The 12312-nt window shown below is 36.6% G+C and overlaps 1 protein-coding gene across 8 annotated transcripts in view; it reads left to right on the top strand.

The window, feature by feature from the left end:
* The window catches only part of PMS1 (PMS1 homolog 1, mismatch repair system component), a 114995-nt gene that overhangs the window by 37356 nt on the left and 65327 nt on the right, over positions 1-12312 (top strand). For 5 of the 8 annotated variants that reach the window (XM_083350502.1, XM_083350500.1, XM_083350501.1 and 2 more), the window contains exons 11-14: positions 3721-3851; positions 5646-5806; positions 6339-7912; positions 11474-11539. In XM_083350502.1, the coding sequence (XP_083206628.1) occupies positions 3721-3851; positions 5646-5806; positions 6339-6503 (457 nt within the window). In that variant the 3' untranslated portion in view covers positions 6504-7912; positions 11474-11539. Of the gene's footprint in view, positions 1-3720; positions 3852-4287; positions 4564-5645; positions 5807-6338; positions 7913-11473; positions 11585-12312 lie in introns of those variants that run through there. The other 3 variants (XM_083350505.1, XM_083350506.1, XM_083350507.1) reach the window with 3 other exon arrangements.

Consider the following 12312-nt stretch of genomic DNA (forward strand, 5'->3'; position numbering starts at 1 on the left):
TTGTCTTTTGTGCCAGTGGAAAGTCCCTTGGTACTTACAGTTCATGGAGATTTGAGATATACCTGATGAGCTGCCTTCAGTTGAAACAGTGTCAGTCAGTTGTAGAGCTTTAATGACATGTATAATGTTAGAAGTGGTTTAAGCATGGGTAACATAAATAAGGAGAGCCGAGTCAGCCATGAACACTAGTTGAGCCAATCAACTTTGTCTCAGCCCAACTCTTCTCACAGGATTGTTGAGGGGAAAATAAGAAGAGGAAGTATGTCGGAATTGTTTTTGTTTATAAAAAATAATACATAAAATAAAACCATGCAGCTGGAACTGTGACTCCAGAAAAGAGGAAGATAAACAGTAGATTCTTGTGTTATGTTGTGAAAGGAGGTAGTAATTGGGCACAATAAATGATGTTGTTTATGATACAGTGGAGCTTAAAAGTTTGTTTTCCACACAAGTCCTAAAATTACAGAGAGAGAAGCCAGTTAAAGAAATCAGTAAAATACATTACCTTTGCTCATTGGTTTATTGAGGAAAATGATCCAAAGCCACAAATTTGTATCCTCAACCACTCCTGGGGAGGACAACCATAATGTTAAAATGCCTTCCTTTGTTCACAATCTGCCTTATATTGGACCGGTGGAGTCCAAACTCTTTGGAAAAAGTTTTGAAATCTTTTCTGGCTAGCGAGCATCAACAAGTGTTTTTTGGTGGTTCTCAGAAAACTTTGTTGAAGCCATGACATATCTACAACCCTGCATGTAAAGATCAGATTTTTATAGGGGATTCAGTCAGGGCCTTCTAAACATAAACTTAATTATCATCTCACTGATTGAAAAGTCTGATTCTAAACTCCCCTTCAAATGCACTGATAATCCTAAAGGTTGAAATGATTTTGCCACAAACAATTATGTAGCTTTGGGTTAATTCCAGTTTTAGAACCTGTGTGGAGAACAGATCACATTTTAGGTCATATTTATGCAGAAATATTGAAAATTCAAAAGAGTTCACAAACTTTTAAGCAGCACTGTGTATGGTGTTTATATCTGTAGTTAGGACAGGAATAGAGTCCCATTACAGGTAGTCCCCGACTTAATGGCCAGAACTGAGCCGAAAATTTATGTTGCTAGGGGAGACATTTGTTAAGTGAGTTTTGCCCCCTTTTACAACCTTTCTTGCCACAGTTGTTAAGTGAATCATTGCAGTTGTTAAGGTGGCAGCATGGTTGTTAAGTGAATCTGGCTTCCCCATTGACTTTGCTTGTCAGAAGGTCAGAAAAGCTGTTCACATGGCTCCAGGATACTGCCACCATCATAAATATGAACCAGTTGCCAAGCAGCCAAATTTTAATCACATGACCCTAAGGGTGCTGCAGTGGCTGTAAGTATGAAAAACGGTCATAAGTCGCTTTTTTCCAGTGCCGTTGTAGGTTTGAACGGCCACTAAACAAACTGTTGCAAGTCAAGAATTACCTGTAGTTTAGAAGAATATAGAGGCCCTACAATTCATTAAAAGCTCATTTAAGAGTATGAGCTTGCTAGAAAGGGGGGTTCATTCGGAACCTTGGAACATGGAATTGTCTGCTAAAAAGAATCGCTGTTAGGATTTTCTGGCAGTCTCATTTAGCTGGTGCAACACAAAATCCCGCTGAACTTTGGGTGCAACACATTTTCACAAGCAAATACGTTCTCATCGTTGTGTTCTTGGAGAATAGCCTTATTTGAGGCACATTCAACAGTGGGGAGTTCCCTTTAGTGAGAAGGGAACTCACTAAACATCAAGGAGTAAGAGAGGTTAATTGCGAGGTGTAATAAGTCCCCCATTTCCTTATTGTTATTTCTACTGTAGTATTAGCTGAGATTCCCTCCTCAGTAACCAAGTATATCTTTGCAAAAGTCACCTTTTAAACTGTAGACTTAATTGATTCTTAGAAGGCTTCATTCACCCTAAGGAAAATAATTCAAGTCTTCAGAGGCTGATCCCACTAGCACGTACTATTATGCCAACTTTTGGCAGCAGCAACAGAATTCAAAAGGCCCTGGAATGCATTCCCCTAACTTAATCCAAAGTCTAATGCTGACTAGTAGTTCCAAGTCAGGGAGAAGACCTATCTTTGTTCACTAACAGATTGTGTTCTGTGATATAGTTGTAGTATGAGATGGGAGTAGATGTTCTTTTATTGGGGGCTCTGAATCACGTTCAAGTGATAGAAAAATCTTTTGACCGAAGCCATTTTTCATTGGTGCCAAGCTGAAAGGGCATCTATCTCTTCAATCTTTTCATTATCTGCTCTAGTAAAAATGTGACATTGATTCTCAAGTTTGCTTAGGTTCTTTCATTTGTAGTTTTACCTTTTATATTCGGGAGAAGGGCGGTATAGAAATTAAATTAATAAATAAATATCCATTTTTTTGTTCTCTTCAGTTATTATGACTTTGTTGGGAGTCGACAGAGGTTGCCTGAAATTTCTTGAATTTCACTTTCCGTATCTACCTAAACTGAAGTAGCAGCAAACTTTCACCTTCTAGTATTATTCTGTGTTTGCTACGTTTGGGTGAAAGCCTTCTTACTAACATGGCCTCCCACTGTCAGGCCTTTATCAAACAGGTTGGGAGGTACAGATTCTCAAGCTCACAAATGCCTTTCTAGGAAAAGAAGCTGCAGGCTGAAGGATAAGCTATAACCAAGTCATTTTCAGTCTCTAAATCTTGGATCCCCACTTTGTCAGTCCTGCAGAAAGGTTTGAGCTGATTTTCCAACCCAGGACTTTGAAGCCATTGAAAAAGCCACAGCCTTTACATACCTGGGGGTAATATAACCTACCAGGTCTTAGCTGCTAAGTTTTTGTGAGTTTGATAAAACCATGAAGAACTGGTCAGCCCCGTTGTCCTTTAGTGCTGACAACATTTGTTTTTTTCTTTACTCAGAAACTCCCCTACAGCTTGCTGCCTTCTTTTTTGGACTTTTAACCAAACTGTTGTTGCAAGAACGCAGTTTCTTTCCTTGTTTTGCTTTCTCTGGTATTAGATATTATTATTGTAATTATTGTAAAGTTTTGTTCGCTGCTTCTGTACTCTGCTAAATGATGTCTGCTAAATAGACATAAATATACTAAATAGTGTATTACCCCAGGTATGTATAAAGGCTGTGGCTTTTTCAAATACAGATTTTGTTATAAGGTTGTCCTCAGCTTACAATCACGATTGGGATAGGAATTTCGATTGCTTAGCTGTATGGTTGTTGAATCACACCTGTTTTTATAACCCTTTTGTCACAGTCATTAAATAAATCACACATTCATTAAAAAAAAATCAAGCTTCCTCCATTGACTTTGCTTGCTTTGAACCCTTTGGTAGATTGCAAGTGATGATCATATGACCCAGGGACACTTCAACTGTCATAAATACATGTTGCCAAGCACTTGAATTTTAATATGTGACCATGGGCACACTGAGGATTGTTAAATGTGACAATTAGTCATAAATCAGTTGTTTTAGCACTGTCATAATTTTGTTAAACAAATGGCTGTAAATTGAGAAGTATCTGTAATAGACATTTTTGTACCATTTCATTCAAAGAATATAAGCTAACTGCAAATACTTATAAAATTTAAAAAAAACAACAATGTGCTACAATCCTTGACACATCCTACCCCTTTGGAATACTTTTTAAAATTCTCTATATCTTTTTTAAGAATGCTAACTTATGTGATTTTTTTTATGGTAGTCTCTTTAGTGACACTCATTATATGGAAGTGCTTTGCAGTATGCCTAGGGAAAGTGCAAGATTTGATGGATCATCCTATTTGTTGGATCCCAGACTTGTAGCAAATGGATTTAAGATAAGGATAATACCAGGTATCTATATCTTGGTTTCTTACTTTAGTTCTTAGTATAATTTTTTTATATAGTAAAGCAGGAAACTGATGATACTTGTAGTTCTTACACATTTATGACTGAAATCCCCTTGGTTTTAATCATCTAAAGCAGGGGTCCCCAACGTGTGGGCTACAGCCCGGTAGTGGGCCGTGGGGTGCTGGCCACTGGGCCGCAGGACAGGCTGGCCAGTGTGCGCGTGCGCACACACTCCCAGTAGCACTGTGGTCTCAAGGCGCAAAAACAGGCCACGGCGTGCCTCAGGGTGCAGAAACGGCTCTGTGCACAAGTACAGGGCAGGGCAAGCGCTAGCCCTGCTCCATTTGCATCCACCAACCAAGAAAGGCTGGTGACCTCTGATCTAAAGTATAATTCTAGTGATTAAGTTCATTATTCTGTATCACGTCTCCATCCTTAGAAGTACTATGTCAGGACTTTCAGGGAAGGAATGTCAGACTGAAGACAACTCCATGGAAAGTGGAGCTGACAACTGTATCCGAATGAATAGCGAGCAAGCAGACCAGCTCTTTGTAAATCCTCTCCAAACAAGGAGAGGTCTTCAGATCATTCACAAATGTTCCGTACAGTTGCTCCTCACAAGGAAACCACAAAACAACAGTCTCCAGCAGGTTTAGAGCTCTGGAAAATGAGGGAATAGTCATCTTGTTCAAACAAAAGTTGGTAGCTTTGAAAGGTTTGCATACTTCCTTTTCTAATCACTTTCAGGAATTATTTGTTAACTGCTTTTTAGTTATTATGACTTTGGATTGACAGATTTTATGGCACCAAGCGACTTTCCTTCAGTCATCACCAAAAGATGTTTTAAATACAAATTTAATGACTTAATAAACTGTAAAAGGTTGATTAAAACTTTGATTTTAGCTAATTATATAAGGGTCCAGATTTTAAAATGAAATTTTGGAATTTACTACTACAATAAAGAATTGTTCTTGGGGGGGATTTCTTATTTTGAATTTTTTTAAAAAAGAATAAGACTTTAAAAATGGATGACAGAGGAAACTAGAAGGAACTAAAGATTACAGTTAAAAGAAAAGAACACTCAACAGATACAGAATGAAGCAAAATATAATACTGGACATGTTGAAGGATATTTTTGAACAGTGGACCCAGAAGCTAATTTTAAAATTGTCTGCATGTATAGGTAGATACTGTTTAAAAGATGGTATGAAAGAAGAACAAGCTTTACCTGAGAAGATTGAGATTTGATATGAAAGTAGATTTAAAAATGAGTCTATAAGAATTACATGGAAAAGGATGTTACACTGGATATACAAAGGAAACTGAAATAAAGATAATTTGTGGTATTTTAAAAGAAGCTGATAAATTACTAAAATTTGTTGCACTTGTGTATCTTCTTTCTTTGGTATCACAATAACACTGCCTGAGAATCATTTAACAAGTAATTTAATCTTTGAATTTTAAATCTGTTTATTAACAAATATAAGCCTTTTCAATTTCTACTAAATTTTAAAATAAGAAATTTAAAACCGTAGCAATACATGCATTTGGACACAGACAAGACAGTAAGTTTTGCAAAGGAACTACTTTAAAACTAGTTAAAGTGCTTTGTCCTGTTCTAAGGTTCTAAGGACCTGTTCTACTAGGCAAATCTAAGTGTGTTTGTAGTATAATCACATGTTTAGGACTGTCGTTTAGGGCATTGCTTGGCAGTATACCTATTTGAATATACAAATCAGAATAGTATGTAAACTATATCCAGTTATTCCATGTATCATGTATTTGTTTTACTATAAGGTACTTCAGCTGTGGAAAGTCAGCTGGAAATAGAAGGAATGACCAGCTGTCTGCCATATTATGGTATATCAGATTTGAAGGAAATTCTAAGTGCTGTGATAAATAATAATGCACAAGAAGTCTATGAATGCAGACCTCTTAAAGTGGTAAACTATTTGGAGGTAAGAATGTTGTATTCTCAAAAGATTGTTCCACTGTTCAATGCTTAAATATAAGATACTGTTCCCTGAAGGGTAAGAAAATTATTCTAAAAGCAGTAATTAAATTGAATAATTGGAATATTTCTTTTATTATCTCGTATTAATTAGCTGTTATATGAGATGCATGTTTTTAAATAATATAGCTATATCTGCATTTTAAAACTTATTTGGCAGTGTAAGAAAAACAAAGCTTGGTCTCACATTTCTTGGATTTGTGTTGGATTTAGGACAGAGTCATTTTCATTGTATTCATTTGTAAAAACGTGTGTGTGGTGTGTAATTAAATAAAATTATTATTATTATTATTATTATTATTATTATTATTATTATTATTATTATTATTATTATTATTATTATTATTATTATTTTAGGCAAAGAAACAAAACAATGTAATAGAAGATTACCCACTTGCTAGGTTTCTCTACTATTAGAATATATTGGAAATACACTATGACCATCACTTAGTACACATACTGTATTCTTCATTCCACAGGGAGAAGCAGTCCGATTATCCCGACAATTGCCTTTGTATTTATCAGAAGAAGATGTACAGAATACCATAAACAGAATGGGAAAGCAACTTGGAACTCAACATAACAGCTGTGTCCATGGTCGTCCATTTACTCATTTCTTAACAAATATACCACAGAGTAACTAGAAGGAAATAGAAAATACTGTTTAGACTCATATTTCACCCTTTTATATACATTATACTATGGACATTTACTATTTTTAAAATTAGTATTTGGCTATAATTACTGTATTGGAATTTGGTTTGAAATTTATGTGAAGATTACATTGAAAATAACCTGTACTACTTTCTATATATGAATACGCCCAAGTTCATATCAGCTGGATTTATATATTTAACATTGCGTACTTTTATTGATAGCTAATCGTGTAAAAAATAACAGGAAAAACTGTTAACTAAAATATGGATTTCCATTTCATAAACATTGTTCACAAAATGGGTAAAGATATAACTTTATAGTTCTCTTGTGAGACATACTTTTTCATATAAAACGCAATCAATGTTTATTTCTTATTTTTTATAAGATATTCCTGAATAAAATGAATGTTGGAAAAACAGATTTTGGACATAATTATCTTTAGATTGGGAACAGCATAATGGCATAGTGGTTTCAGTCTAATTATTTCAAAGGATTAGCAGAACATTTCATGAAAACCAAGGTATATGAGCAATACAAATTAGAAGTATTGTCTGCATGAGTTTGGGACAACTACTTATTTTGAGAACTGAAAATTCCAAACTATTGGCCCGGGTCATCAGTTTATCTAAAGGGGAATATAGTTTGATTTAGCATATTGTACAAAAGTGGCCTTTGTTCATAAACCATGATTTTAGGTCTTCGTAATCACTTGTGAACTCAGCTGTTAGAGATTACTTGGTAGACCACGGTTAGTAAAATGTGTGAACCAGGCTTTCAGCTACTGTACAGCAGCATTTTGGTGTAGTCCTGGGGATATCGAAGACCCTCTCAAGGGTCTGTGAAATCAAAATTATTTGACAGATTAATATCTGACAAAAGGTATTTGGAAAAATTTAAAATGATTTATTCTTTGTTGTTAGTTGCGAAGTCATGTCCGACCCATCACGACCCCATGGACAACGTTCCTCCAGGCCTTCCTGTCCTCTACCATCTTCTGGACTCCAGAAGATTTATTATTATTTTTTAATTCTTAAGAAATAGTTTTTTTCATAAAAATATGCTAATATCCAATGGGTTTAATATTTTTTGTATGATTTAATAAATATTCTACAACTGAATCAACTTTATGGTAAATGTAACACATACAAATAAGCTCTTTTGTGGGTCCTCTGTAATTTTTGAAAATGAAAGGAATTCTTAGAACAAAAAGTTTAAGAAATGCTGAATTAGAGTGATCCGTTTTTGTAACATGTATGTTTATCTGTCAAATTTGCAGATGATACCAAACTGATAGGAATAGCCAATACTCCAGAAGATAGGCTTAAGATACAGGAGGATCTTGACAGACTTGAACATTGGGCACTTTCTAACAAAATGAAATTCAACGGTGAAAAAAGTAAGGTTCTACATTTAAGCAAGAAAAACCAAATGCACAGCTATTGTATGTGTACCTTGCTCAATAGTAGCAACTATGAGAGGGATCTTGGAGTCCTATTGAATAATCACTTAAATATGAGCCAGCAGTATGCTGCAGCTGCCAAAAAAGCTAACACAATGCTAGGTTGCATTAACAGGGATAGAATCAAAGATCATGTGAACTGTTAATACCGCTTTACAATGCTTTGGTAAGGCCACACTTGGAATACCGCATCCAGTTTTGGTCGCCACAGTGTAAAAAAGATGTTGAGACTCTAGAAAGAGTACAGAGAAGAGCAACAAAGATGATTAGGGGACTGGAGGCTAAAACATAAGGAATGGTTGCTGGAATTGGGTATGTCTAGTTTAATGAAGAGAAGGATGAGGGGGACATGATAGCAGTGTTTCAATATCTCAGGGGTTGCCACAAAGAAGAGGGAGTCAAGTTATTCTCCAAAGCACCTGAAAGCAGGACAAGAAGTAACAGATGGAAACTAACCAAAGAGAGAAGCAACCTAGAACTAAGGAGAAATTTCCTGACAGAACAATCAGTGGAACAACCTGCCTCCAGAAGCTGTGAATGCTCCAACACTGGAAGTCTTTAAGAAGAGACTGGACAGCCATTTGTTTGAAATAGTATAGGTTTCCTGGCTGAGCAGGGGGTTGGATTGGATGACATCCAAGGTCCCTTCCAACTTTTTATTATTGTATTATTATTGTTGTTATTATATGTGGCAACAACAAACTAAGATGCAACTGTAGGTCTATTTAGGGACCAATTAAGCACACTTATCAGCTAGGTACTCTATGTAAATTAGACTTACTTGCTGGTGAGTTACCAGAAATTGGAAATTTATCCAAGGGAAACCTTCATAGGTTTACGTAGAAAAGTGGGCTAACTAGCCTGCCAGTAGCTCTTTCATGGAACAATTTCCCCCAAGAAAACATCTTTAATGAGGGCCTGTTAAATTTCTGCAGCTAAACAAGGCATCCCATATTCCCTCCCATCCACAACCCAAGGTTTCTTTCCCTGCAGACATTCAGGAAGGAGAGTTGGAAAAAACTCCAATGTAAAAGAACCAAAGATGAATCCACACACCTTTTTGCCTTTCTTCTTTCCCAGAAGGATTAAGAATCAATTTGGGCTAGTCGTTAAGATGTTGATTAAGAAAGCAGGAGACCGTGAGTTCAAATTCTGCCAGTTGGGTGGCTTTGGGCCAGTCCCCCCCTCTCAGACCAACTCACCTCACAGGGTGTTTGTTAATGGGGAAAATAGGAGGAGGAAGGAGTATTAGGCGTGTTTGCTGCCTTGACTTAGGTATAAAAATAATAAAGGCAGGAAAGAAAAAAATTGCATTGGTGCCTGCCTGTAGAAATAAGGGTCTTACATTTGACCTATCTGCTGCCAGGGGAGAGGGGAGATCTCCCAGACTAATTCCCGCCTTTTTTTGGAGTCTGACAGAAAGCCAGGGGCAAAAAGCTGCGAGAAGGTGAGGGGGGGGAGTTTTGAAGTCTCCCAAGATTTAATGGGTGAGGGGGGGATTGATCAGGCCAGAGAAAGTAGCTATTGTTTCAGTTTTAAAGACATGTTAATAATCAAGGTCTAGGCTTAAATGAGATCTTGGGTGAAGAAAATACATTTTATTTATTTATTTATTTATTTATTTATTTATTTATTTATTTATTTATTTATTTATTTATTTAATTTATATACCGCCCTTCTCCCGAAGGACTCAGGGCGGTGAACAGGGCAATACATAAAAAAACTAGATACAAAAATTAAAAATTATTAAAACGTGATTAAACAATGCCCATAATAAATTAATACAGATTAAAATTGAAGTTCATTTATAAAAATCCCACCCCGTCCCATCAGGCCAGGCCAGCTTGTTTAAAGAGATGGGTTTTAAGATCGCGCCGGAAGGAGCGGAGATCAGGCGCCATCCGGAGCTCGACCGGAAGATGGTTCCATAAATCCGGTGCACCCACAGAGAACGCCCTCCCCCTGGGGGCCACCAGTCGGCATTCTTTGACCGGTGGCACCCTGAGGAGGCCCTCTCTGTGGGAGCGTACTGGGCGGAGGGAAGTTGACGCCGGCTGCAGGTGCTCCCCAAGGTATTCCGGACCCATGCCATGAAGGGCTTTGTAGGTCATTACTAACTGCCAAATATTCCAGGAGCCGGTATCGGGTCCTCTTGAAGCAGACTGAATCACACTATAGTGAAACCAATTATTTGTGTAAACTCGGCTTATGTGGTTATTTGTGTGGTTAGGTTTGCCCCATGAACTGAGGAAAGGGCTTTGGGCTAACATAGTCTGTGAATGCAGGTTAGTTTCTTTTCTGCTGCAGAGCAACGGTTTCTGAAGGGTAACTCCAATCACAGTTATTCTTAAAACTGAATGTAATTACCCTAAAGGTGATGAAGCAGTTTGAAATTGCTTGTTTCTGAACTGAGGATCCTGTTTGGGACTGCTGCTGCTGCTGGGGTGCTTGAGTAAACAATGAGTAAAGAAATAAGAGATAAATCATGCAGAAGATTTTTAAACGGAGGATAAAGTTTTGTCCGCAATTTTTTTTGTTGGGAATAATTGTCGACGCTACAGTTGTGGACTCCAAGTTGATGTTGAACTTAGTTACGGCAGCAAGACTTTTGATAGGTCAATATTGGAAGAAAGAGGAACTGCCGACCATAGAAGAGTGGACTTTAAAGGTTTCCGACCTGGCAGAGATGGCGAAGATTTCGGCCTATTTGAAAGATCATTCGCAAGAACGTTATATTATCGAATGGAGAAAATGGATTGAGTTTATCCAGAATAAGTATAGGGTTAAGAAGTTTTATGTAGCATTCGAATAAGTCTTCTTTCGTTTTTTTTTCTTTTTCTATTTTAGTTTTTTATATATATTTAATATTGCTAAGGTTTGTTTTATCCTATATAAGCTAGAGAGTGATGGATTTTAGAATTTATAGTTGTTAGTATATGGTTGTTTATGATTGCTTTTTTATATATATATATACCTTGTATTTAGCTCTGGGAAGTCGGGGGGGGAGGGGGGGAGGGGGGGAGGTAGGGGGGGAGGAAGGAGGGGGGGAGGGGGGAGGTAGGGGGGAGGTGGGGGGGAAGGAGGGAGGGGGAAGGGGGGCTTTTTAAAGGAAAACTATTTTAAAACTTCAATAAAAAAAAAGAAATAAGAGATAAACATTCATTTAACAGATGTGGCAAGAAAGGTCATAAAATGAGGCAAAACACAACTGTCTCACATAACAACAGAAATTTTGGGCTCAATTGTGGTTGTAGGTTGAAAACTACCTACAATTGGTTCGAACAGTTTAAGAACCACCACCCCAATATTTCTGAGTTTGGGCTATATTCACTCAGACTTGTGGTATGAGTTGTTTGGTTTTTATGTTTTTGTTTAAACCACTTCTACAGCCACCTTTTCAATCACTTTTGGTCAAACTTGGTCCAATGCAATTGTAAAGCACTGCTGAGTATTTATTTTTAATTTTTAATTACACTTAATTATTATTTTTAATTACAGAGCAGTCATACTGAAAGAAGCAGATTTATGCCTTGATTCCCTGTGTATAAAATTGAAACTATTGAGGTAAATTAAATGATCAAGTCTAAGAATAAATATTTATAAATATCACTCTGAAAAGGACTTTTCTTTAATCCTAACATCAGAGTAGACGGTGCCTGATATCATTCTATAACAGTTTTTTATAATGATCCTATAATTGGTAAATTTAATTAGTATTTATAATAGCTTCAAAATTATTTTATCAAGTTTTTCTTTTATCCCAAGAGTTGCAAGCAATGTACTTAGTGTTTAAAAATGGAATATAGTTTATTGAGTAGACATAGTTGGAAGGGACATAGACTTTTTAAAATAAATATACAATTTCAACCATGATTGTCGTATTAATAGCTTAACTAATGTAGAGATATGTTACTGTTAGGAATTTGATACTACTACTTCATAATTATCATGGTTTTCTGCAGTGAATCTGATATACAACAGTTGGCAGGGAAATGCTGCTCAGTTGTGTGACTGAAGACTTTATAGAATACATCTGACATAATTAGTTCAGCATAGGGCTACCATATCTGGAAAAATCCAAACCAGCACTATCATTTCATGTATCTCTTTGTGGCCATCTAGTGACTGTCCAGATTGCTACTGCCAAAATATGTTGACTTAGTGGCTATTGAATTTTGTTTGTTTGTTTGCTAAGCTGTGGATAACTGTGGACCTATGTTGGTATACTTGATCAAAGGAATATTGATATCAATCATGCAATCAGTCTCTAAAAATCTATTCTGATTTTTGATATGGCAGTTAGTTGCTTTCAGAATATAACACAGTAATAGGCATTC

The sequence above is a fragment of the Vipera ursinii genome (assembly GCF_947247035.1).
Source record: "Vipera ursinii genome assembly, chromosome: 1".
Classification (NCBI taxonomy): Eukaryota; Metazoa; Chordata; class Lepidosauria; order Squamata; family Viperidae; genus Vipera; species Vipera ursinii.